The sequence below is a fragment of the Echiichthys vipera genome (assembly GCF_963691815.1).
Source record: "Echiichthys vipera genome assembly, chromosome: 10".
In the NCBI taxonomy this organism is placed as follows: Eukaryota; Metazoa; Chordata; class Actinopteri; order Perciformes; family Trachinidae; genus Echiichthys; species Echiichthys vipera.
Window position 1 is genome coordinate 25,490,705 of NC_139835.1, and position 27,944 is coordinate 25,518,648.

The following is a 27,944-nucleotide window of genomic DNA, read 5'->3' on the forward strand; positions in this document are numbered from 1 at the left end:
ATCCCACACACCACGGCCATGGACTGTAGCACTTCCGGTCAACAAAATAAGACTTCCGGTTGAACTTTTGCTGCTCTATTGGTTTGGTTTGGTTTGGTTTAGTTTGGTTTGGTTTGGTTTGGTTTGGTTTCGGCGTGTGTTTTAATGCCATTTAACTCCTTTAACTCAGTCCATGGAGTGAATGCTTGGCCTATATTGACTCTGGTTTTCCCCGTCTCCGTTCACTCAGCTGCAGGATTGGCAAACTCCATTTCACCCAGTGCCAGCCTAGAGTAGCTATAACCCTGCAACCCCGCAATACCTGCAGCTATTAAATTCAATTCAATTCAATTTTATTTAAAGTGTCAAATCATAACAATAACAATAATAATCTATCACCTTAGCTGTGCTTGTTTCCTACTATTCTGCTATATTAACTGCCATAACATATAAGTCATATTCACATTACTATAGATGTTATTATAGTTACTGGAGAGGAAGAAAAGGAGAGAGAAAGAGAGAAAAGACAGACAGATGGACAGAGAGAGACAAAGATAGAAACAGAGACAGACACACTTCCAGAGATGCAAGCAAGATACAATGAAAACAGAACGTGAGAGAAAGTCATCGTCAAGATTCTACATATTCAACGTTTACCTTTTTGTTCAAAATCCCTTTTTAGTCGCTGACATTTTAATATTAAGTGGAAGGCTATTCCATAATTCCAGTGTAAAAAAAAGACTTTCTTGCCTCACTATCTACACATGACACATTACATGATTGAACACAGGCCCTAGTAAAATGTGCGCCAGCAAAATCTGAGAGCCAAAGTGCTTAGGGGCTACCCCTCTAATGATATTGAACATATGACTGAGTTTGAGTTGTTCAACCCTAAGCTTTACAGGCAGAAACTCCACCCCTCTGAAACTAAATATATACAAAATAAAAGCATCATCTTGGAAGATATTTTAAAGGTCCCAAATCATGCTCACTTTCAGGTTCATACTTGTATTTTGGGTTTCTACTAGAACATGTTTAAATGCTTTAATGTTCAAAAAAGACATTATCTCCTCATCTTCTGCTCTCTGCACCGTCACGGCAGCCGGGAAATGACTGTGATGACACTGTAGCGACTCTATCTTAGCCTATATATATATATATTGCTCTGTCGATTGAGTGTTTTGATACTTTTCCAATAAAGAGCACCTGCTTAATTATAATAATGATAATAATAATAATAATAATAATAATAATAATAATAATAATAATAATAATAATAATGATAATAATAATAATAATATAATAATAATAATAATATAATAATAATAATAATAATAATAATAATAATAATAATAACAATGATAATAATATAATAATAATAATGATGATAATAATAATAATATAATCATAATCATAATCATAATAATAATAAAAGACATAGGAATCTGACTTTTTTACAATATGGGACCCTTAAATACATTTCAATTTTTTAGTCGTGTAACATTTGGCATAAAAAATGAAGCTTTGTTGCAATAAAATAGTAGTAATTATAAACTTAATTTATATAGCACTTTTCTTAACAAGGTTACAATTTTAACACAATTTTACAAAACATTACAGGAATCAACATCATAAAATGAGTGAGATGATCAAACTCAACAATATTGAATAATGAAAAACACTTCAATCAAAATGCCATTTTGTTAACAACAATAACATTTAAATATGTGATGCAGTTGAATAAAATGAAAGATGTTATTAAATAGCAACTCATTTTTAGAAGTATGAGAATTGCACCACTTTCTAATAAGGGTTTATAGGGCTGCCATTAATGGCTTTGATACAGAAGTGGTCTAATGATTTACAATTACATCCTCAGACTCAAAAGAGACACCTTTAAAACAAACTGATGCAGGAAGAAGCTGAGATATTCTGACTTTAGTCAGTAGTATGGGTAAAGTTTCAAAATCACTGCATTTCCCATAATGCAACTTAACGACTTTCATCTGATCCTCCCTTTTTAGTTTCCATGTCCTTCAAACATCCCCTGTTCTGAGCTCAGGCTTCCTGTTAGAAAGTTGTAGTTTCTGCACCCAAACTGAGGTAACCCTGCGAACATCATCACAGTTTATGCTTTATGATTTATTAATAGCTTGAATTGCTGCAATTAATATCAACAGTTCTCAACTTATTGTGTTCAATAAAGCCTAGAAGCAGTGAATACGGTCAAACCTACGCAGCTTGCTTTTATGTTGAAGGCAAACGACCTGAAGTGTCTTTTAGGTTGTTTTTTGTAACTTCACGCATTTTACTGACGGACCAAACAGTCAAGTCACTATGACAACAAAACATAATACTTCCGGTCATGTTTTTCATGGTAAAACCCTTACTGGCACTGATGTTTTTGGTTAGGTCTTAACTCCAAGCTCGTTATGATGAGATAAATAGATGATAAATATTTATATCAGGAAACAACAATGTGATACATTAAGTGAAAACACTTTTAGAGGGCTGCAAATAATTCTATCCGGTCACATTTTGTCTGGACTTCAGAATAAAGGTCAGAAAGTATTAAGGGAAGTAACAGTAGGCTGTGTGTAAAACTATACATTTGAGCTCTTTGATTAATTTTATACGGTTAAAGTAGAACCTAGTATTTCGCATATACTATTTTGAGTGGGAAATAAAGTAAAAACATATAAACATAAACATATTTGTAAATTAAAAACAGTATATTGGGGGGGAAATGGAGGCTTAACCAATCAAAATCAGTATTCTCAGCAAAAATAATTGCCGTGTCAAAGTATAAACCCATGATACAGAAAAGCCCCTTTCAGAGAGTTGTGTTACTCTTTAGATGAATTGATTATTTATATTGAAGCATTAACATATAAGCACCATTTAAATGTTGTAGCTGGTACTTGATATGCTTTTGGATAGTTCCTATATCAATGCATAATATATACAGTATATATATTGAGATTTCCATATGTTTTGTAGCCTATATACAATTTAAATCTACAAAATAGCCGGTTAACACTCAAACTGATTAGTTTGGAGAAGCACATATAGGCCTGGATATACATAAATGTCCCTAATTTGCTTGTTTGTAAAATACTCAAGTACATGTGGGCTACTTATCTACTCTCCACCTCTGGCTTTAAAGTACAGTTCTTATAATAAGTTGGTTCCCACTGGCATTAAATGGCAATACAACTGGTGTACAATTTTGCCCTCTAGAATCCATGACACCAGCCACATGAGTAATTTTATTCTGAAAAACATGTCAGTGACACACCGGAAAACGAACTATTGTGTGTGTTGCTCTAGAGAACTCTGTCAAACAAGAGGCAATAGACCTTCCTCCTCTTTGCTATCGCCAGCCACCGGATGGTTTCCTCTTATTTTTGCGGAAGTGATGATATTTTCCGAGGAGCTATATTATGTAAATTGTGTTGCACAATCGTGCACGCCTGGATGAGTGTCATGTGGCATTAAGAGTGGACCCTATAGTCAACCAGTATGATGTGTAGCCTGTTTGAGATCAATTGACATCATTATTGTTTGTGGTAAATCAGTTGAGGCATAGTATCTGACAGAGGCCTGTAGCCTTTGTGTTAAGCCCAAACTGATGGGAAGCAACATCATAAGTCTGCCTACTTATCTCACTTATTAAATCTTTTTCTCAGAATAACTCATTTTAGTGAATATGCAGGTCATTGCACACAGGCCTGTGGCAAAGAAAGACAAAGTAAAGCCATTTTTGAGCTGCAGGGTGTGTGAGCGCGCGCGCGCATGTCAATCCCCTATTCAGATAAACCTCTCTTCCTGTCTTTATTTGGTCATCACATGAAAACCAAGTGCCATAGTATCGGCGACTACTTTCTGTGTACCCATGGTGCATCCCCGGATTAATATGTCACTATTATTATTTCTATATATGCTCCATCTTCCGTTTTCTCTCTATAGTCTTAAGGGGTTGTCTTTCACACTAGCCCACGCCCGTGCACGCATAGGATGGATGAAGTAAATGTTGATTATGTAATCAGCTCTCAGGACGGACACCTTCTTAAATAACATGTGCGCAAACAAAGTAATGTTCCGGGGGAGAAAAAGAGTGCGTCGCCGCATAAGTTGTGTTTTCTTTAAAATGCATGTACAGAATATTTTCCCTTGCATTCCTGCCTCTCAGACAAAGCGGACATGCGCACTGGAGGCTCAGCTTTGGCCCTTATTTGGATATGGTAATGAGCGGCGCCAGACGAGCCAATGAGGAGTGAGTTTGTCGCACACGTGACGCTGAAAGAGCGCTCGGGAGGCGTGGTCAGGCGCGGAGCTTAGCTTAAAACCAGTGGACAAGACACAGCGCATTCAGTGTAGGGAGAAGCAGGGACACAATATGAGGGGGGAACTTTGTTACCATGAAACTTAGGAATATTTGCAAAATATTGTAAAAAATTATCAATATCCCTCGTGAACCAATAACCTGCCCCTAGGGTGTGAGGTTTTTAGCTTAGTTCGCCCGGAAAGGGCTTCAACACTCACTATTCTGACACTTTTTTTGGGAAGAATGTGTGAGACAGACAGTTAGCCGGCTAGCCAGCTAGCTAGGAGAACAAAAGATTTTTTTTTGCGTTTTTAGCCGGTTTGTACTGACACCAAGTCCATGCAGAACGTGTCATTACCATCACAATGCCCGTTTTACTTTTTCTGATAGACACGTCCGCTTCAATGAACCAGCGCACCCATCTGGGCACTACCTATCTGGACATAGCAAAAGGCGCTGTTGAGACTTTTATGAAGGTACTGTAACAACGGGACACATGCGGGTTAAGATCAACATTGTACTGTTGCAAGCTCGCCTTAATTCTCTACTATTTCCACAGCTCAGAGGGAGAGATCCGGCGAGCCGAGGGGACCGGTATATGTTGGTAAATTTTGAAGACGTTCCGTACGGGATAAAGGTAGAGTTTGTTTTGTCCCAGCTTTCACATTGCTGCAAGATTGACTGACTGTCCCCCTTCTCCATCGCTCCACCACGTTGTGATCACTATCATTGTGTGTAGAGATAGAAAAAATCTTCCAGGAGGAGCTTTTCATACCCCTTTTAAAACATGGCCGACATTTTGTTTCAATGTGAGCAGCAAGGAACTCTGGGTGTTATTTATACAGCGAGGTGATATCTGGGGGAGGAGGGAGAGGAGAGGAGGAAGGGGAGGAGGAGGAGGGGGTGACAGACTAGTTTGCTTGACTTGTTTAGACCAATTTGACACTTAAGTTTGCACACATTGCCACTTTGTCATTTATGATCTCCTGCTAACTGATCTTGGCTGCAGTGTTGTCAAAGTATTGGCTTAGGGAAATAGGAAACAAGTCACCTATATAAATAAATATATATATTTATAAACATGTTTATCACTTCAGAATCATCATAAAAAAAAAAAAAAGTTAACCATTGACCTCTGCACGAGTTGTCAGGTGCTCAAAACAGTGGTGAAGCTACCGGGCTTTGTGCTTGTTACTAACCAGAATGTTTTTGTTTTGTTTTAAAAAAAAAAAGGCCGGATGGAAAGAGAGCCACGCCACATTCATGACAGAGTTGAGGAACCTCCAAGCAGCCGGACTCACATCTATCGGCCAGTCCTTGAGGACCGCTTTTGATTTACTCAATCTCAATAGATTAGTGACTGGGATAGACAACTATGGACAGGTATGTAGCACTGTGAAGAGGCAGCGAAGAAACATCAGGTTGATTAAAAAAACAACAACCTGATCCTCCCCAGCCCTCCACAGACCCCCTTCACCCATCCACTACTCCCCTTCCTCTAGCCCCAGTCAGTCTTACAAGCATCAACCACATGCATACTGTGACCCCCACACACTTTCAGTCATGTGCTCATGACACAAACACAACAACAACAACAACAACAACAAAGTTAAAAATAACAAAACAGGAAATACGTCACCTAAGTAACCGCCGTTGATTTCACCACTGATTTGGTGACTTTAGTTTCCGACTACGCTCTAAATCGGGGATGGCTTATTAGATTTTTAAAATTGTATTTATAGAGATTAAAGCTGTAAATTAGCTGTGGAACTTAAACACTAGAAGCGTGTAATGTATTTATTGTGTTTAGGAAATTTAGGGGTCGCTTACAGCCTTAGAGGGACACTTACAGCTAAAACTAATGCACTCTAATGCAAAATATCTGCTTTAAATCCTATCTTTATAAGGGTTTTAGTGGTCAGTTAATATTTCAGAGGTGTTATTTCAACTTGGTCAATTGTTTTCCAGTTTCCTGAGGGTGTTTCTAATATTTAGTCTACCCTCATTGACATAAAAGGGACAGGCAGACTATTTAAAACACCTCCCAGTAAGAGAATATCTCCTGAAGTTGAATTAACAACAATTTCCAAAACAAAAACTGAACCTTAAAACCTTCATAGAGTTGTGACTTGTTCCTGAGCTGCTGTTTTTAGGCTGCATAATGTTTTGCTTAATAAGAAAACCCTAACCGAGTGTAGTTCTGTGCCGGCCAGATGACCTTTTAAAGTTGATCAGAGTTTAAATTCCGTTCTCCATTTAAAATGTTACCAGGATGTTTATTGTGTTACTGGTGCCGAGATGTAGACGGTGTTATTTCCATTGTGTAGCACAACTCCATTTTTAATTTGTGAAATGTGAGACTAGTTTCTCCCGCAGCTGAACAGCACAGGTCTGATTCACAGCTGGAAGTCTACACTCAAAATTAATTGGGAGCGAATGTGGCAAAAACAAATATTCCTGAAGCTCACAAAGTCTGTAATTTATTCAGTGTTACTGGCCCAGTTTCAAAAAAGTGCCGCCTAATGACATCACCGGTTTAAACCTGTAGTTAAAACGTCCGGTTTAGGGAGGTAGTTGTTCAAAGTAAAGCTCTGTGTGAGAGAGAGAGAGAAAGCGTATGATGGATAGAAACTGTAAGTTGGGGTTTCAGTGCTTCTCTATCAGCTTAATCACTTTTCTACAACAGATGACAAAGTTTTGTGATACTTACTGCGTAGTGTAACACAAAATGATTTAGTCTCATTAGAAAACAACAGAAAACAGCTTGCAGTAGATGTATCACAGCACCCTGTGATGTTTTCTCGTCTTCCTGCCAGATTAGTCATTATTAACGTTAGCTTAAAAGCGGAGCCCATACCAAGTTTGGCTGCTGGGTGAGGCTTGTGGTTGATCGTGGAGGTTTGTTTTCCAGCATGAAGGTAAGTCTGGAGGACCGATGAATGCTTGTCTAGCATTTCCTGAGTAACAAATGGAAGATCCCTACCTACCAGGATTGCATACATACAGCATACATAATGTATGTCAGCCACTCTTGGGGAGTTAAAATGTCATAACATCCCCGCTGTCAGGCTGGCAGAGGCGATATGGGTACACACACACACACACACACACACACACGTGCCTGTGAACACAAAACAGCACACGCCAGGTTCAAGGTTACTGCGCCCTGCTCTGGTCACTGCTGACCTCTAATGACAGGTTGATTAAGCAGTTTTTATAATTTAATGAACTGAGGGTCAGTTTCAGAATGGATGGTGCCCTCACCCTCTATATTTGACATCATAACCGATGTTGTAATGACCAGTAATTATTGTACGTAACTTATGCCCTTCCAAAATAGTGTCTAATAATGCATTGTAACAGGTCTGCCACTAGTAATTATTTCATCATTCATTAATCTTTCTTTAATGCACATTGCACTTTCCAATAGCTGAACGTGGCGATTGCTTCATTTTCCAAAACCCAAAGATATTTAGTTTACATAAAACTGAAAAAAGCTGCAATTACTCTTTAATGATTAACTGATTAACTGACTAAATGTTTTAGTACTTCTCTAGTGTCACCCCATCTTTTGTGAGTTGTTTTCTGTTGTATTTCATTTTTGTTTCCTTTTTAAGTGAAGGGTATAGGAACAAGTGCGATACTGCAGAAGAGTAATGTGTTGTGAGCAGATTTTGGGGTTAAGTGAGAGCAAGATTCACGTTCACACCAATATTAATACCGGAGAAACCCTGTGTATCTACTTGTTATCTTTGGCAATTTGATTAAAGCAGGACACTGGGTGCAGATGCTTGTGATAAACCTTATTCCCTCTAAGCTTGGACACATTGATCTAAAAGTCTGTGTTTCAGCAGAACAGAGGTGAAGCTGAACCTTTTCAGGTGCAGCTGTTTGAGCAGTCGACGGTTTCGTCAGTGCTCTGATGACTAAACACACACACGTCTTCGTCTTTTGTGTTTTTCCGTCTCAATTTACTTCATCAGCTGTAAATCAAAGCCTATTCTCAGTGATGCGGTCGCTTGTGCTCTGTTGACTTTGTATTTCAAGTGCCCCCTATAGTAACTAAATCTTAGCCGCTTTTCTTTTTCAATTTAATTCATAGAGAAAAGTCAGCTTTGATTTTTCATCCTCGTGATAGTAAGTGGTGTAAGACGTTCGGCGGGGGCAGAGAGCTAGAGAGGGAGGAGACAAAGGGGAGTAAAGCTGTGGGGGAGTTAATATTGCCCTGGAGTGCTTCTCTCTACAGTAACAAAGATCCCTCCAGGTTGCCAGGCATCTGAGATCACTCTCCCCTGGGAGATGAAGAGGAATATGGAGGCAGGGAGGAAAGGGAGCCAGCGGGTAATCCTGACGCTGATCACACTTTCATTAAGAGAGCAGTGAATGAGCAGAAGAAAGGGGGGGCAGGAAAGGAGGAAAGTGAGGGAATGATATGGCCGGTAATGTTTGGTTGGAAGTTAACATGTCAGCATGGGCTATAAGCAGGGCTTTAATGGATCCACTCCATCAGTCTGGCGTTGTGTTAGCAGAGCAGCCGATCCTGCTCATTTCAGACGGACTACAGTGGTGGACGACCTGTCTGTGAAGTCAGCTACAGATGAGAGGGGCTGCAACATAGAAATAGAATGAGTAGAACAGACGTTCAAAATCCACATAGCAGGATGGTCAGAGCAGCGGCTATTTTTCTGTGTACCAAAAAAAAAACTGACCATTGCAGCGGGCTAACTCATTCTATTTCTGTGGTCAGTGCACAGGGCTTGGCGCCATTTTTTTTTGTACTAGTCAAATGACCACGGCCAACAAGTTTGTTCTATTGTTCTACTGTTCTGTTTCTATGGGCTGCAATTACTGGCTATTTTCATTATTGACCTATATCTTGATTATTACTTAGTCTGTCAAATAACCCCAAATCATTTCCCATAGGACAAAGAAAATATATTTTTTTATTATATAAGTAGATGATTATTTTTCTGTGGATCTTGTTGCTTATTGTTTCCGCTCTACACGTCAGACTATAGAGGATAAGAATACAGTAGCAGAGCTGGTTGCTGCTCAGCGTGAACTGATGTGATGTCCCGAAATCTAATTTTAATAGCTGCTTCTTCTTTTTTTTTTTTAGCCCTCTTATGACCAACACCTACAGTAATTCCATAGCAACAGTAGAAAAGTGAGCAGATGTGACAAATCGTCACTCGTTTGGCAACTTAGCCTCATCCCCAACTTCATTCGCGTGCTAAGAAAGAGCTCAATATCAATGGGATTTTGGGGTAGGACATAGGGGGCCGGGTTGTCATGGATACCTGCAGTACAGTGGATCTTGGTAGTATCCTTCTCTGTTTACTCTGGGCTGTTTGTGTAACCGGACAGATCCATCATTCAGCAGAAACCGCTGCCTACAGGTAAAGTCCAAACTGAGTCCACATCCATTAATAATATTGCGCTGTCAGAGCAGGATGGCCTTTTATGAAGCCTCTGTATGACTCTGCAGCGAGGTCCAGTGCGCTGACAGGACAGCGTTGAGGTTTTTACACCGTTAACTCACCCAAGTTATTCTGCGGCCTCTGTAGAGATCCCACCGGGCTGATGCATAGTGATAAATGCAGTGCTGCTCCAGTTTCATTTTCTCAGTGTGGAGTGTCAGGAAATATCGTGAGGTCTTGCAGAAAAGAGGTTTTTTACGTAGATCCTCAGGTAATGTATCATGCCTTTTGTGGAGGAGGGCGCGAACAGATGCACATTAATACCCGTCTCTGATGTGTAGATGCAGTCACTCTGTACCACTAAAGCCTGTACTCCTGCTGTTCCTCTTGACGATTCCCCTGAATTCTCTTTCACACATCCTAAAACTCAAAATAGATCCCCTGTAAGTTATCTACATAACGATACATTATCTGTGCTCATTTATGCCTCAGACTCACAGTGCTATAAATATACACCTGCTAAATTCTAAAAGGGATGTCGCCCATTAAATGTACTTAACTCTTTTCAGTCCTGAAACTTTTGTCTGCCCGTGTGCTTTCCTATTTAAATTAATTGTGTTTTTTTTTTTTTGTCTTCACAGGGAAGGAATCCCTTTTTCCTCGAACCCGCCATAATAATCACCATCACCGACGGCAACAAGTTGACCAGCAGCAGTGGAGTCCAAGATGAGGTCAGCCAACATCAGGAGTGCTTCCTGCTCGGTTGCAGCTCAGGAGCCTGTCTGAACACACAACAATGTTCACTTTAACACAAGCATCTATTACTTCATCAAGCCCTGCCCTATTATCTGTCACTGTGGAGGCTACAATTACATTCACAGGACAACTGCTATTACAAAGTACTTTTTAATGGTTAAGGTCTGAATCATCCCATAATAACAATATATATTTATATATATAAAGCAAAACAGTCTGACCAAATTGTCCACTCACAGAATCACATCTAACCCGTCTCTGTGAGCTACCACTAATTTGAATATCACTTCAATATAAGTTTCAGCTTTTTAGTCACATTGAGATTAAGGCAGTGGTGCGTAGAGTACTGAAAATCTATACTCAAGTAAAAGTACAGAAGTACTCTGTTAATAAATTAGTCAAAGTACAAGTAACATCACATTTTAATCATTTTAAATGTGTGGGCCAGTGCAGAAATAAAAAAAAAAAGTTTTTTTAATGAAGTAGAAGAAGAAGGCTAACCAAACCCATAAGGATACAGTACCGTATACATCTGAGACAATTTCTGCAGGAACTTCTTTCTCTCCATCTCTTCCTCACATACTCTTCTCTAGCTACAAGATAAGTTAATGTCATTATACCAAAGATTGACGTTGCACATCAAAAATCAACTTGGCACGTTAGCTCCTAGAGTAAATGCAACTTACTTACAATGTACTTGCTAAGGTTAGATGAGAAGTTTTTAGATCTCAGTGTTTTTCAGGAGACTCAGTGAGCACTTCATCATGTAGCCTAACTTGTCTTATTTTTTAGAATTTGGTTAAAAAAAAATAGTGGCCAGGGATTGTCGCTGGGAGTTGCCCTTGTTTTGAGTTTCCCTCCGTCATCGTGGTCTAAAAATCAAGTGGAGCTTCTTTTTTCTTCAACTCCTCTACACTCCATCCCTGAATTTAGTACAGACTAGCTGCCCTACATAAATGCTAAATGTAACAAAGTAAAAAGTAGATTGTCTCGAAAATGTACTCAAATGAAGAGTACAAGTATAACTGCTGCTTTTTTATACGCGTGTTACTTGTAATGTATTACCATCCTCCCTGGATCAAGGTTGCAACTAACTATATTTTCGACTGGCCATTTTCTCTGTTAATTGTTTCGTCTGGTGAGAGAATCTTAAAGAAAAGCTCAGGTTGACACATCAAGGTTGCTTGTTTCAAGTGATCAACAGTCAGAAATCAAAATACCTTCAACTTTCTATAATACAAGATCAAACAATCAGTATATATTAACATTTGAGACTAGTTATTGAATGCCCTGGTATTTAAAATGTTGTAAAAGGGTCCATCATAATTTCGCAGTGCCCAATTTGAGGTTTTGGTTGGTAGTCCAAAACCTAAAGATATTGAGTTTAACAGTAATACAAAACAGAAAAATCTGCAGTTCTTCAAATTTGAAAAGCCAGACCCAGCCATTTAAAAATATATATACTGGTTGGTAAATGACACCTATATGATTTTTCAAAATCTTAGATTAATTGATATCCAACCGGTTGCCGATTATTGTCTAATACAGATCATTTTGGCTCTTTGTTATGATACAGAACTGCAAAGGTCGGTCATGTGAGTATGTAGTGTTGTCGTTAAAGCTGTGAACATGATTCCTTTATGGTCTGCTGGTGACACGAAAGCTGACCTCCCTGTGACTCATTCACTCATTCCGCCTTAAATTATCAACATATTTCTGCCTTTCTATCTTAAAGTGTGTCACATGTGTGTCATGCATGTTGAATATTTATGCTGCTAGTCCCTGTGAGATGGAGAGGGCTCTATTAAGCCATGTAGTCAGGTCTTTTTTTTTAGCTTGAGAAGCAAAAACTTTGGGAGGTTAAACGCATACAATTTTCAAAACGTTGATTCTGCAGCCACAGTTAATTTATGGCCTCTTTGATAATTCCAGGCTTGTGCTTGTTCAGACTGGGCACAACTTACTGAGTGACGTTTGGTTGAATGGGAAGTTTTGACTTTAATTGCAGCTCTTCTGGCAGTTATATAAAAGTCTGGGCTGCCTGAGAAATGTCTGAAAAGAAAAATGCATGAGAAAATCAGAATCTGTGTGTTTGAGGAGCAGTATGAGGGAGACATGACACCTGTTACTGTGAAGGGATGATCCATCAACACTATGAGATCAGAAGCTCAGTTTACAGACCGTGTTTGCTTAAATGTCCATGTTAATTGGTTCAGCTTTTTATAATTACCAACCTTAGACCTGTTCTTTTATACATGATAACAACCCAGACTTGGACTGGGCAATATGAACTCAATCCTCTGTGACACATATATATATATATATATATTATGTATAATTTTATATAATAGCAATATGTTATGGATGTACAGAAGTACATTTACTGCAAGTTCTGTTGAAAAACGGACTATAGATGAGAGATTATCTGTCTTTGGAGAGAATTTAATACCTGTTAAATCGAGGCATTTCATTCCCATAAAAATGATGCTGATTGATTTTCAATATCACTTTAAAACAAGCAGTGCTATTTAAGGGAAAGCTACCTCGGTATAAATGGTAAAGCAAAATCTCTACCAATACATTTCTGTACTGTTTTGGTGTATTTCTATATCATACTGTGCAACACTTTGTCTCTAGTTATGATCCAGGCTTCATTTTGTCATTGTGAGTCAATCCTGTGTCTCTCCTCCAGCTCCATCTGCCTCTGACCACCCCGCTGCCTGGTAGCGAGCTGACCAAGGAGCCCTTCCGCTGGGACCAACGTCTGTTCGCTCTGGTGCTGCGTATCTCTGGCAATGCTTCGGTGGAGCCTGAACCCCTTGGTGGCGTCCCGCCTGATGATTCTCCAATTACCCCCATGTGTGAGGTCACTGGAGGTAAGCGGACTGAGTACAACCTGGTGTTTAATGTATTATACGTGTGTGTGTGTAGAGTGCATGCTCCTCAGATTTGACACATAAGTCAGATTACTGGTCATAAGGAGTGCATTGTTATCATGAGTCAGACTTTAAGGCACGGTCACGTGATCGAACGCAGTGACCATCGCATGCCGAAGTGATATTGGTGCTGAATGTGAGCTGTGCAGGATGCACACAGACTGGTTTGTAGTCTGTGTGAGTTGTTGGTTTTTGCGAATATGATGTTGTAGGTACACCATCTATTTTCTTCAGGTCAATGCCTGTCTCCTGACAGCATCTCTCTTGTAGGGCAGTTTGTAATTCTCATGGCCAACATCATATAATGACGGCAACAATCGATGTCTCCTCCATCCTGGATCACTAAAAAACTACAGCACATGATAGCCAAGTGGGGTCACCCACACAGACTTCTTTGCTATTGATTGAGGCTGTGACTTCACTGCTCATAATTCAATGTGACAATGCAAATTTGTTTTTTTTGCTTGCATAAAATGGAAGTGAACGGGAGATCAACATTAGCCGATTTTAATTGTGTGCATATGTAAATAAATGACCAAAAATACCTGCATTATAGACTCGAGGAATGGAGTATGAAAGATGATTTAGATGTTTACATTATTCCTAAAAGATATGCAGTTTTAACCTGGGAGAGAAATAAAAATAAATGCATTTTCTCTTTAAAGCATCACAGACAGCTTGAAGCATTCAATCATGTCCACACCAGAATATTTAAGTGACTTGTCACTGTTGACAAAGTGGAGCCATTTATTCGTAGACTGATGTCATTATAACTTTATTTTGGAAAAAAACATCGACTTATACTCCTCGTGGGAACAACACGAGCCTACAGCAGAGCCCGGGGGAACATGCTGGGACAAGCTCAAAGTATTTATATCATCAGATCAAAATAGCTATTTGTCAAATGCATTCTGTAGCACAGTTGATGAATCATCTCTATCAATACAAAGATATTTTCCCTTCTCTCTTTTTTTTTCTGAGGAATTTGGTGTTGGTGAGAAAGCTTGCCACTGCAGCTGTTTCTCACTCCAGTGGGGGAACAGCCCCGAGCTCCTTCACCACCGTCTTGCTCAACATTCAGGGTTACTTGTGTTTACAGGTTTGCCAGTGGGAGCTGAACAATAAAATAAAAAGTCTTGTTTTAACCACCGAGCAAGCTCGAACTGCTTGAGCTGTTGTGGAGGGGTTCAGTGCTTTGCTCAAGTGCACTTCAGGAGTAATGTTGATTTAGGGATAGAAAGCTCAGATTTTCCCACCTGGTCCAGGAACTGTCTTTTGTTCCTTTCCATTAGCTGATTGGCGATCGGGTCGTAAATCATCACTTGAAGGGATGATGGACGAGTTGTGTTAAATTTACTCATATTAATGCGGTTTGAACTATACTACTATCAGAACTAAGACATTATATAATTATCTCTAGAATCTGCACCCTTTTGTTCTTTAAGGGATGTTTCTGGTGGAGCAGCAAGTCGGCCCGCTGAGTCCCATTAATCAGAACAAGTGATCTTTTTTCCGTGGATCACCATTCGCCATATGCCTGCTCACCAAAACTTTGCTCTGCGCGCCATCAGAGTAGCTAACATTATGGATAAAACACTGTGGATCACTGATTGTTCAGAGAGAATCGTCACTAGTCACTAGAACGACACGGGACATCCTGCACAAATCTGGGATTTTTCTTTGCTTTATTTTTTAAGAGATAAACGGTAAAGGAAAAGAGCGAGAGAGGGGATGACACGCCGCTATTGGCAGCAGGTTGGAATCGAAACCCAGCCGCTGCAGTAAGGACTCAGCTTACCTCGCGTCCCAAAAATCCACCATTTTTTTAAAATAGCCAAGCTACAGTCAATAGCGACCTACATTTTTTTTAGTTTTTTATTCACTCAACCCAGATTTTATAAGAAACAGTTGTCCGTAAGACTATGCCGTACACTACGCCTTATTGATGAAGCGCAGACGTTCCTCCTCACAAGGCATCGCTTTGGCAATCAGCTGAGAATCCCGCCCACGCTGAGGGGGTAGAATGAAAACTGGAAGAGAAAAGTACTCATACCCAAAAAGAGAGTGGAGCAGAGCCGCACCATAGCACACAGTGGAAACACTGTTTTTGTTTCCACTCACAAGCCCCATAAAGATACTCCACTGTCTGTCCCTCCTGTCTCCAGTCCTCATGCTCAGTGTTGTGGAAGCAGCTGGCAGGAGGAACAGACTAGAATGATGCTGATGGCAGGTTAAGATTAACACACACACACAGACCGAGAGAGAGAGAGAGAAGAGCACACCAAAGGGCTGTGTAGCAGTCAGTGGTGCTGAATGCAGAACATGACACAGCTCCATTGTCAGTGACAGTCTACAGTACATGCTGCCTGTCCATTACTGCTGATGGCAGACCTGACACAAAGCCATGGCCTATTGAAATGAGCGAGTGAACGGGTGCATAACAAGGTCATTAGAGGTGAAGTTGGAGGCAGTAAATGGCCAGAAGGCTGAATTGGACTCATCAGTTGTAGCTCTGTAAGACAGATTGCCTGATTCATGGTCTTTACTCATGTGACCCTTTCTGCCCTGTGACTGATGCTGTGACAGATGAACCAAAGCAGATTCTTTTAGAGCTACGTTTCATGCAAATGTACCTCTTTGCATGCCGGTATCATTGAGTTAGAGTAATGGACTGATACGGCCCAATAAAGAGGAATATAGTGTACTAGAGTAGTAGAGAGCACATGAAATGGTGCTGCATCTAAAGTCCGCCACTGCAGAGTAAATTACTACTCCACAGTGTAATGTGCTTTTATCCAGGATTATTTAGCAGTTACTTTAATAGCTGGTCGATACATTCATGGTTAGGTTTGCATTCTGAAATCTTGTTTTTAGTTGTTTAGAAACCTGCTGGACTCTTAAAGCTTTGAGCCTCAAATCTTTAGCCTTCTATCGCCACATGGAAAACATTAAAGTAGCTATTTATGTATACATAAAACCAAACCTTGGCATTTACTCTTCCTCAGCGACTCCGGCTTTTACTCATATTGTCTCAGTTAGATTCTTCTTCCAAGATCAATGTCAAAGTGCTTCTCAGGTTTCATCCTCAAAACTTTAATTTCTTTTTATTCAACAATCAAGTAGCGCTTCACAGCCTTAGTAGTAGTATCACATCCTTTTTGTCCACACAATGATGACTTGATTTCCACAATATAAACATTTCACACGTCGTGTAGCCCTAACTGCACCATTAATGACGAGTTCCCACAGTCTACACATAACGTTTAATGCAAATGGTCACACTGAGTAAAGGAAAATGATGCAGATCAAAGATCAGTCTTGGAGATTTTTACCCAGGGCTACTAAATGTAATACATATGTAATCTGTCTTCTCAAAACTTGAGTTGTAGTCATTTTAATGGACTTACCAGCATATCTATATGCAGATACTTTTCATCCATCTCTAGTTGTTGCTCTCAGCTCGATTTAGCCACTTTTTAGCTCAGTAGTTTGTTTTTTTAAGGCTCATTTACTGTGTGATTCAGCGTTAACCCTGTTCCTGCAGCAGCAGCAGGCAGCTGTTTCCTGTTAACAAGCTCTGAAAAACCCTCTGCACACTACCTGCTCAGCACCAAACAGCAGATAGACACATTTAGAGACTAGCTGGTGAAGAAAGTGGAGCATCTAGCAGTTAAAGAGCCACGATGATGATGATTCTCCAGGTCTGATGGCAATGATAACGCAACTTTGCTTTCCTGATGTGTAAGATATTGTTCTTTCATCTTGTCCCACTGTCCTCCGGTAGTCCCAAAAAAATGAGTTAATGCAGCTTTAAGACGGTTGAAAGCTATCTCTAAATATGGATTCAGCTTTAATATGTGGATTCATTACCTCCTCCTCACTCCGTTAAAAGGCATTAATTGATGTGTGTCTGTGTGTTGCAGGACGTTCCTACAGCGTCTTCTCTCAGCGAATGTTGAATCAGTGTCTGGAGTCTCTGGTGCAGAAAATCCAGAGTGGAATAGTGATCAACTTTGAGAAGACTGGACCTGACCCGCCTCCTTTAGAGGGTAAGAGCACCTCTGTTTGTTTTAATAGTTCTTTATTCTTTTTTTTTTGACAACTGCTGCCACTGCATCTGTTTGATCACTTGAGAGTCTTTTCTCTCTCTCCCACTCACTGTTTTTTAATCCTCTCTGAGCTTTTTCCTCACTGTTGTTCATAAGCAGCTGGTGGATATCGCTGTTTAAACCCCCCACCTTCATATTTTTGAACTGCCCACACACTGTAACAGTTCAGCCGAATCATTCTTCTGCTCTTAAAGTGCTGATGACTGTTTTACCCGTGAGATCAGCGTCCTCTGTCACTGTCTTTGTCTGTCCAGACGCTCCAGCTGAGGTGGTGAAGTCCGGTCCGCAGGCTTGGCATTGTTGTCACAAGCTGATCTACGTACGACCCAACCCTAAAACCGGTGTCCCCATCGGTCACTGGCCCATCCCCGAGGCCTTCTGGCCGGACCAGAACTCCCCCACGTTGGTAAGGAACTTGTTGAGGAATCACCAAAGCTAAATCACAAAATCGAACATAAGGGTTGATAATACACACCTTTCAAAATACCCTCTAAGGTCTTTTTTTTTGCATTCATACCTTGGACACGTAGCTGTTTTGACAGTTTGACAGTTTTATTTAATAGCCCAAAGCAACAGCGGAATAGTTTTAAAGTTCTCCAAAATGTTACACAGTTAATCTTTGTTTCTAATTCATACAAAGAATGGAGGCAGATATTGGTCCACAGAAATTTAATTCATAATAAAGATCTAATAAGAAACAAAAGACATAGAAAAGTATATTGTTTGTTTACATGGCGCAACATGAAAAAAAGTCCCAGTTTCTACAATAATAATGGAACAAAGTGAGGAACTGAAGGTAATTAAACAGATTTATGCAGGCCAAATATACTGCACAATAGATCAAATAATGGTACAGCATGGTCAGGTAACAGCACAATAAAGATGACAGCTGATATACAGTACACGCTATATGTATCTAGTGTTTCTTGTCTTAGTAATATCATTTATTTTAAAATGTTCATACATAAATAGTAAAAACAGAGGATAAAAAGTTCTTAACACAGTGACACAAGTTGTAATACAAAAAGGATACTTATTTTTTTCTTCTCTTCAGTGTCAGCTGATAAATATTGATAAACCAATAATCCTGAGTTCAGATGGGAGATCAAATATACAAACACAAATACACATGATGATTCCTGCAGTGCCGCATGCTAATGTGAGGTACCGTGGACTAGAACAGTATTGACCTCTTCCTCTGTACCCCCAGCCCCCCCGCTCAGCCCACCCCCACGTCCGTTTCTCCTGTCTGGACGCGGAGCCCATGGTCATAGACAAGGTGCCCTTCGACAAGTATGAGCTGGAGCCTTCGCCTCTCACGCAGTACATTTTGGAGAGGAAGTCTCCGCACACCTGCTGGCAGGTACGGCACGCGAATAACGCGAGTAACACACACTTTGTGAGGAAAGAACTTAAACGTGAAAGTGAAATTTAAAATCTACTGTGGTGATTGTACAGATTTTCTCTGACGTCAGATTCAAGACGCGTGTGTGAAGCATCCACATTTTGCCCAAAATTACACTGAATACCTTTTTATTTTTCTTGTTTAAATTCCTTCAAAGCATTCACTACATATAATTTGCAAGTCTGTCAGTTTAAATGTAAACTGCCACTTGAGTGGACGGTGGAGGCGTACGACCACGAGGCAGTATTTCTAGTTCTGATTCATTACTTTTTTAAGTTCTTTTTGTATTAAAATTAGCACAAGTGTATGTCCTATTATTTCTTGAATATGTTTCTTGTTTCCTGTAGCTGTTTTACCCTTGTCTTTCATGAATGTGGAGTGTGTTTAATGGATTTTTTAATGGAAATTTCCTACAATGTGGGACTATACAGTGAGTCTGACTCAGGTTCTCAATTTTTCATTTCTCCCACAGAGTTGCTTTTTGCCCATCATCCTCAGGGGGCTGTTAACCTGTCTGCAAACAGTTCCACTTGTTTTTAGTCCGCCCTCCACAAATGCATCATTTAAATACATAAATGGAAACACTTGTTCGATATTACAGTGTTAAATGTGCAGCTATCTATCATGGGCTGTGTCCTACTTAGCCAGAGGTTAGTTGAGGTGAAAACATTAGCTTGAAAATCTCAGAGGGAGTCTTTAGAGTGCAGTCTTCATTTCTTAAAGAGAGAGTTCATACTTTATTTTTTCATTCCAGTGAACCAGCAGCTTATTGAGACGAGCAAAAACACCTTCTGCATTTCGTACGTTTGTGTTTGCTGGTCGAAGAGTTCAAATGTTACCTCTCATTCATTGATATTTTTTCTTTCGTTCTGTCTTTTAGGTGTTTGTGTGTAACAGTGCCAAGTACAGTGACCTGGGTCAGCCCTTTGGCTACTTAAAAGCCAGCACAGCTCTCAACTGTGTCAACCTGTTTGTGATGCCCTACAATTACCCCGTGCTTCTGCCACTTCTGGGTAAGCGTGGTGTGTGTGTGCGTGCGTGCGTGTGTGTGTGTGTGTGTCATCAGTATGGCCTAGTAATATCTCATTATTATTATTCTTAGCATTAGTCTTCTTCACTGGAGTTCTGTGTCATGTTATGCTGTTTTGTTTTTGTGTTCCCTCCACATTCCTCAGCACCTGTAGGTAGACACGATCATAATGTGCTATTATAGTAAAAGGATCATTAAATTCATAGAAATCTGGAACATTATCATGTCTGAATGGGAAAATGTGTATGTGTATAATTTTGAGGCTTTTATAATGTACATATTGCAGATGAATGTCATTTTTTCCAATCTCCACTTTGTTTGTTTTTTCTTACTTATTGCAGACGACTTGATCAAAGTGCACAAATTCAAGCCTACCATCAAATGGCGGCAGTCCTTTGAGAACTACCTGAAGACCATGCCTCCGTATTATATCGGGGTCAGTGGCCTTCAGCTCATCGTTCTTCAGCTTTTTAAGTGTTTCTTTTAATTTGATTGACTCAGAGCATCATAAAAGCTGCTGCACTGGTCTTATTGCTGTTGTTGTTCCCACAGTCCCTGAGGAAGGCTCTGAGGATCATGGGCGCACCAAACCTGCTGGCCGACAACATGGAGTACGGCCTGAGCTACAGCGTGGTCTCCTACCTGAAGAAGCTCAGTCAACAGGTTAGGAGTTGGGATGTTGTCTGTTGTTCCTTAGTTTAGTCAGTCTCACATTCACTCTCCTGCTGCCATGATCACTCAACAGCCCATTAACTTTAAAACTGGAAATCGTCTCCAAATGCATTATTTACTCCTCCTACTCTCCTGTTACTTATTATTTGATCAGATACAGTGTTTCCTTGTTCAAAGCAACATTTTGTTAATTTTATGCTTACTTATGTAGTTTTTTTTTCAGGTTGATGAGCAACATTAGATGAACATCTTTCATAAGTTTATCTGAATTTGTTAAATGCAAAAACAATTAAGGGAAAATATCAGCTTTTGTTATGGGAAGATAAGATTTATTTTAGTTAACAAATTTAAAAACTTTTAAAAAACTATAGCAAACTCTCAATATACAAATTCTCCTAAACAACATTAATATTACATGTCCAAAAACCAGTATGAGGAAGTACACACAACTCAAACAATTAACTCTGTATGTTTGTATGTATGCATGTATGAGGGAGGGAGTACGTTTATTCGTAAATGATCTTGATTGATTTATATTTGGACTTTTCTTAATTTTCATTTTCAACCCTAGTGTGCATGTATTTATATTGTTAAGACATTAAGTAAGAGAATGAATGGAAATGCGTTTAAAAGGCACGCAGTCACTCATATTACTAATTTGCTCACATTTCCAGTCAAAAATCGAGTATGACCGCCTGATTGCCTTGATCGGTAAGAAACAACCACCTGAGGCCGGCATCAAGGTGCGATGGCGAGGTGGAGGTATATCTCTGGCCCAGCGCAGAGACTTCATCCAGCAGCTGCAGAGTCTCTCTGGAGAGGGTCCGACTCTGCCCCTGGAGCTCAACCCCAAAGAGTTCCAGGGCTTTCAGCTGGCACTGCTCAACAAGGTAACCTTGGATTATTATTAATGTCCCCTCTACAATTATTCATTTCTGTGGATAAACTGCTGCTATAAGCAAGAGGTATTCAGTCAGGACTCTTTAACTGAGCTGAATTTACTTGGACAGTTTAGATTTTCTTTGTTCCTTGATCAAATGACTCATTCACTTTCTGCTCAAACCTTTTCTGCTCTCCTAGCTTTTTATCCAACAAACGTCATGAAGTGTTTATTGAGATGTTTTATCTTGTATTTGGTTTTTCTTGAAGGCTTTGGCCTTTGAAAAATCTCTCTCAGACAGTGCTCCACTGTAAATCAACTCTGTTCTGGCCAAAGTACAACAATATTTCAGCAGAAAACTGGCCCGTATTTCATCTCCCATCCTGCACTTTACAATCCCCTCTGTCTTGTTTCCTTATCAGGGCCTGAAGCCACAGAGCTTTAGGAATCCCTACGACATCCCACGCAGCCACCTGCTGGACCAGCTCAGCCGAATGAGGAGGAACCTGCTCAACACCAGCGTCTGTACTCTCAGAGGTCATGACTCCGGTAAGTCACTGTGCAAGTCTGTTTCTCACTCTCACTGTCGGGTTTGGTCATAATTGTGCGCTGTCATCTTGTAACCACACCTTATAACTGATGTCACGTTGAAAACATTAACCACTGACTGAAGGTTTCAGCTGGTGTGAAATGATCCCTCCATTTTGAATTTCCCTGTCTCCCGTCCAGACCAGCTCCACAGCGTGCCAATAGCCCAGATGGGCAACTACCAAGACTTCCTCAAAGCTGCTCCTCAGCCTCTTCGAGACGCCGACCCCGAGCAGCCCAAACGTCTGCACACATTCGGAAACCCCTTCAAACTAGACAAGAAGGTAATATATCATCGCCTGATCCCCTTATTAATATTCAGGGAGACACTACGGGTGAAATAGGGTCATCATTTTAACTCAATCACTATGAAACTTCCCCAGTTTATGACACAATTTCAGAATTGTCATCTTTAAATTTGCAAATGAGGCATTATCTAAGAACATTGGATATAGCCAGGTTTCATTTTGTTGACATATTAGAGTCAAAGGTTTTTACAGAGGGGGATTCGGTCACTCCATAAATCAGATAATACTGTCCACAGCCATAAAAAGGAATACAATGTTGTATAAATCAGGCTATGACTGGTATATGAACAAAACCTGCTGTAAAAGCCTTCAGAATACAGATAGGAAGGCACCGGCAAAGTTTGGTTTGTGTAAGTGCTGCCAAAAAGGACATTTCTGGCTCAGAGTGAGAAAAACTCATTTAGAGTAAATGAAAAAGACATGTATAGTAAAAGATTCATACATTTTTGCAAGACACTACAGGTGAATAGGGTAAAAAATATAAACCGACAGATATCAACATGAATCTTTTGATTATTTACGTTAGGACGATTCTTTTTTGTGTTACAAGTTTTCTGCAAGTTTACGTTTCAATATGCAAATGAAGCAGCATCTCAAATCCACATATGCAAACAGACTAAATGTAGTTAAATAAACATCAATGTGTATTTTGGATGTTCTCTTTACAAAAGAAGACAATGCAGCACAAAATCTCTAAACTGACCTGTGCATGAAAAACCACTGGTATTGCCTGTAGTGTCTCGCCTTAACTGAGAAACACGTATATTGACCGCCTTCCTCACCTCCCCTCTCAGGGCATGATGATCGACGAGGCCGATGAGTTTGTGACCGGCCCTCAGAACAAGGGAAAGAGACCTGGAGACAGCAGCAACATGACGGGAGGAGGGCCCAAGAGACGACGCTGCATGTCGCCCCTGCTGCGTCTGGGCAGGGCCTACACCCCTCCAGTGACACCGCCTGCCAGCCCTCGACCAACAGGTATAATTACCCGTCTTTCTGACTAAAATTATAAACCGCTAAAAACGGTGTCTGACACTCATCGGTGCTTGAAGCCAGTTGTGCTGACACAGTAAATCACTAAGGATTTGGCTCTTCACAGTGGTATCAGTGTTACTCTGTCACTCGTGTCCTTCAAAGGTTTTCTGATAAGCTCGGCTGCCTTGTCAAGAATTGTTGTCTGTGTTTTAAAAGATTTTAAATGTTGATGATTTGTAAAAAAACAATTGAGTCTAAAAATAAACCTTTCTGTTTTGAGTCTCTAAAAACAATTGAGAGGGTGCGTTCGTCCTCATTCGAAAGAATGTGTCCTTGGGCGAGACGCTGAACTTCAAATTGTTTGTTTTGCCACAGTCGTGTCATATTTGAGTTAACATCCAAGTCCAAACGTGCGTTTTACAAAGTCTGAAATATATCACAATTATACAGAAATGCGTGATGACAGATGACACATGTCAGACGAAGTCTTTCGTTCGGATTTAATGGATTTAGTGCAAAACAAAAAAAAACAAATGTTTTTTAAATCTCTAAACCTGCAGATGTGGACCTGATTGACGAAGAGCCTGAACCGGACCTGATCATCAACCACCTGGATCTGAACCACTACGGCTCGGACGGGAGCTCGGATACAGAGGCGGATTCTCCCTCGGAGACCGACGACCACCAGGAGAACCACATGGCCTCGGACCCCGAGGACCTCCGGACCTTTGGTGACGAAGAGGAGAACGGGCAGCCCTCGGCGGGCGAGCTGCCGCCGGGCGACGAGGGTGGAGCGGAGATGGTGCTGGTGGAGGACCAGCCGCCTCGCTACCTGTCACCCACGGCGCTGAAGAAACACATTCACATCGAGACGACGAAGGTCAACAACGAGCTGAGGACGCTCATCACCAAGGAGATCAGAAAACCCGGCAGACGTATGTAGTCTAAACAAAATCTTTGGGTGGGGGGAGTTTGGTATCGATACTTTATCTGATACCTTACTTAAATAAGATAATATATATATTTATTATCTTCCTTGTATATAATGACATATATTTTTCTACAAAAGCCTTTTTTTAGTTTGACAGAAGATGATGAAACACACGTAGCCTAAGAAACAAACCTGAATTTCCGACCGAATTGGGAGAATTATAGTTTAAATCATTAAATATCTGACAAAAGAAGATGTAAAAGAATTTGGTACTTGATAGTTTTGCATACTTGACTTGATTACAAAGTGCCACCGTTATTTTATCCACACTGTGTTTTTCAGTTTTGCAAAAGAAGAACAAGAAAGAAACCGGTCCTTCAAAGTGTAGCCATTAAACTGTGCATAATAAAAAAAACGCAACCTGGGGATTTAATCTCCGTGATGTAGTCCACATAATAATATAATTCATTTTCTGCTCACGGCGTCAGTACTCCACTATATCCTGACATAGCCAAAGTTGTTTGCTTCTATATTAATGTTCTGAATATGGAGTACAGTGCCTTTTAAACTATCTTTTAGTTCAGCTACAAATGTCCATGCTTCAAATTGTGCCAAAAATGTGAATAATGTTAGATAGATAAATAAAAAGTAAACATCTCCTAAGGACAGAAACTTGGGCAGCTGCCAAAGATGAAGGCGCACCATCAAGAACAGAGCAGGTGTGTGTGTGTGTGTGCTGACAGAAAGTTGGGTCCCTTTAAATGTGGTCATCAACAAACTGTCCCCTTAATGAGATTAATGTACTTCTGTCCTAGAAGCTCCGCAGTAATTGAGCGATTAATCCTCATTCACTTGCTCTTTCTGCTTCAGATTACGAGAAGATCTTCCTCCTTCTGAAGCAGATCCAGGGCACTCTGGACACCCGGCTCATCTTCCTCCAAAACATCATCAAAGAGGCGGCCAGGTAGCGACTTCCACCCTCCTCTGACGTCATCACTGTTTTCACCATGCTGTCTCAAATATGCAACAGAAACAAATCACCTGTAGATCTTTACTGGGGTCCTCCCTTCACAACTTTCTTCAGATAAAAAGAAAATCTATATCAGCAGCAGCATTTTGTTTCTGACCACAGACTGTAAAAAATGATGTAGTCACCGTGACATCACCTGTTGGTTTGTGGGCTACCGATTGGCCGACGCCATCTTGGTATTTTAGAGCCAGAAATAACCATGTTTGGACAAGAGGGCGGAGCCAGGGCTGACACCGGCATCATCTAAAAACAATCTCAGGGCTATTTTAATGCACACATGCCATGAATATGTATCCTAAGCCTCTATCCTGATTGACAGGTCGCCATGTAGCCCCGCCTCAAAAAGAATATATCCTGCTTTATCATCTATTTCACTCTGAATTGAACCATCATTTAAAAAATGGACATAATGCTTTATTGAAGAAGACTTGAAACTATTGATTGAGACCATTAAGTCATTAGGAAAATGTTTACTGAGGCAATAAATCAAGCACACTTCAGTTTGGAGCCAGTGGAGTCGCCCCCTGCTGGACATTAGAGAGAATGCAGGTTTAAGGCATTTCATTAGCTTCACATTTCAGGCCCCGGAGCTACGTACGTCCATAATATTTTATTTGTATTGTCCCTGACCCTAAGATAATGACTATTGAAACATCTAAAGTGTTACTTTTAATTGCTACAGAGTACCAACCATAACTTGTTTTGGCTTTTTTGTTTGTTTCTCGCTTCAGGTTCAAGAAGCGCGTTCTCATCGAGCAGCTTGAAAACTTCCTCGAAGAGATCCACAACAGATCCATTAGCATGAACCACGTGGACACGCTCTGAGACCGGCTCATTCCCAGACCGAACTTTTCTGATAATGAACCCAACAACCCTCCACATCCTTCTGAACCTCCCCACCCCCAACCCCCCCTCCCCACCTCCCAAGATGGCATCCAGCTCTCAAACGATCACCTCTTCAGTGGACTCTCAACGTTATTGATGGTCGCGTTAGTTTGCACAGTTTAAACTAAAGTCAGTGTTGACCCTGGATGATGCAAGTGTGTTTTTCAGATATTTAAAAGGGGGAGTGTGAAAGCGTTATTGCTACAAGTGAAGTGTTTGTCGACGCAATGAGGTTTTTTTTTGTTTGTTTTTCTGGCCTGTAGAACATTCGGCTGTTTTCTGATCTGTGAACTCGTCCTGAGGCATTTCCCTGGATTATTCTCCTCCCTTCATTAGATTTTCTTCCTTTTTTAAAAGACGAACGAGTGTGAAAAATCTCTCAAACCAGGAGGTGGAGTAAACGAGGGCGTGCGGGACCTTTCTGGAGAGGAACAGATGGCAGCCTGCGCCTGGAATTTCTGTTCAGTCATGTTTTATTTGCGATGATGTGTCGGACGGCGTAGGAAGGGTTCAGGTTGTGTGTTGGTAACTCAGGGTCAAACGGGATCCGGCGGAGATGCTCATGAAAACACTTTAATTCCCTTTCATTCATTCACTTTTCCCTTCTTGTTAAGTCTTCTACGTTCTGTTTTGTGGGAGGCTTTTGAGAGTCTGTCGTTCTGTTTGACTATTTAATTTAACTTTCTACACTCCACTGACTGAAGCACTCCAATGCTGCGCTCTTAAATGAGTATGACTTGGCTCAAGTATTGAATTGTCTACTTGGGGTTTACCTACCAGGCCGACAATTAATATATTGAGCAGTAACTTAAGAATTAACTAAGTTTGACAAAACTGATCCACAGTTTTCACGACGTCTGGAAACGGTAAACTTAAAAAAAAGAAAAGAAGTCTGTCTTTTTGAAATACAGGTTTTCAGAGTTAAAATCATTTGAATGATGCAACATCATTGGTTACAAATGTTGAAATAACAGGGACAAAAAGCTCAGGAACTAACACTACCGCATAATAACCAGCAATAACATTGGAGCTACTTTTACACCCCCTCCATTTTTATCTTAATTTTAGTCTGAAACAGCTGATATGCAACACAAACCGTTGTCCCCTGGAGTGTTGATGATGAGGTCTCAGACGCCAGCTTGTCCCGACAGGCTGGTCGCTGCCAAATAACTTCACCCGTCCCCTGAAACTTCTCCCCGCCATGATTCTCAAACCAACTTCTTGTCACTTAACCGTTAATGCACTTGTGTAAATTTGAGAATGTTTATTTAATGTAATTTAAAAAGGAAAAAAAACGACTTTTTGTTGCGGAGGTTTAGTTTTTTTTCCCAGACCTGTTCGATTTTCTCAAATATACACAAATAATCTGAATGAAGGTCTAGAGGTCAAGAGTTGATTTCTGATTCAGAGGGCAGCCCTCTTCTGTTCCCTCCCTCGGACAGGGACCAAAATCTGCCATACTTGTCTATGTTTGTGAAGAGGACGCTACCAAAAGAGTATTTTGAATACACTGTAAAGATGTAAATAACCCTAGAGTACTATTTAAAAAGAATGTTCAGTGGAAAATGGCCTTTTTGTAAGTATTTCCATGAATAAAGTTTCTATTTTACACTGTGAAGGGCCATGTAAATAAAGTGTTCTGTAAACATGTGACTCTTAAGTGTTTCTGTCCACATTTGTTGGTAGTTTCAGTGACATCAGGCAGAAAAAAGG

General features: G+C 40.3%; 1 protein-coding gene across 1 annotated transcript; it reads left to right on the plus strand.

Annotated features, from left to right (window-relative positions):
- The first annotated feature begins 4,385 nt into the window (after nt 1-4,385).
- On the plus strand, nt 4,386-27,711 carry ints6 (integrator complex subunit 6). Its single transcript, XM_083921931.1, has 18 exons — nt 4,386-4,782; nt 4,866-4,943; nt 5,540-5,689; nt 10,368-10,457; nt 13,175-13,358; nt 17,342-17,467; nt 17,782-17,933; nt 18,738-18,890; nt 19,813-19,945; nt 20,304-20,398; nt 20,515-20,625; nt 21,309-21,524; nt 21,937-22,063; nt 22,244-22,386; nt 23,205-23,388; nt 23,946-24,320; nt 25,187-25,280; nt 26,078-27,711. The coding sequence occupies exons 1-18, from the start codon at nt 4,672-4,674 to the stop codon at nt 26,169-26,171; spliced, it is 2,616 nt and encodes an 871-aa protein (XP_083778057.1). The 5' UTR covers nt 4,386-4,671; the 3' UTR covers nt 26,172-27,711.
- The last annotated feature ends 233 nt before the right edge of the window (nt 27,712-27,944 follow it).

Coding starts and splice junctions, on each gene's coding strand:
- ints6 (XM_083921931.1), top strand. CDS start 4,672: ATGCCCGTTTTACTTTTTCTGATAGACACGTCCGCTTCAATGAACCAG. Junction 4,783..4,865: donor CTGTTGAGACTTTTATGAAG/GTACTGTAACAA, acceptor CTATTTCCACAG/CTCAGAGGGAGAGATCCGGC. Junction 20,626..21,308: donor TGAAGAAGCTCAGTCAACAG/GTTAGGAGTTGG, acceptor TCACATTTCCAG/TCAAAAATCGAGTATGACCG.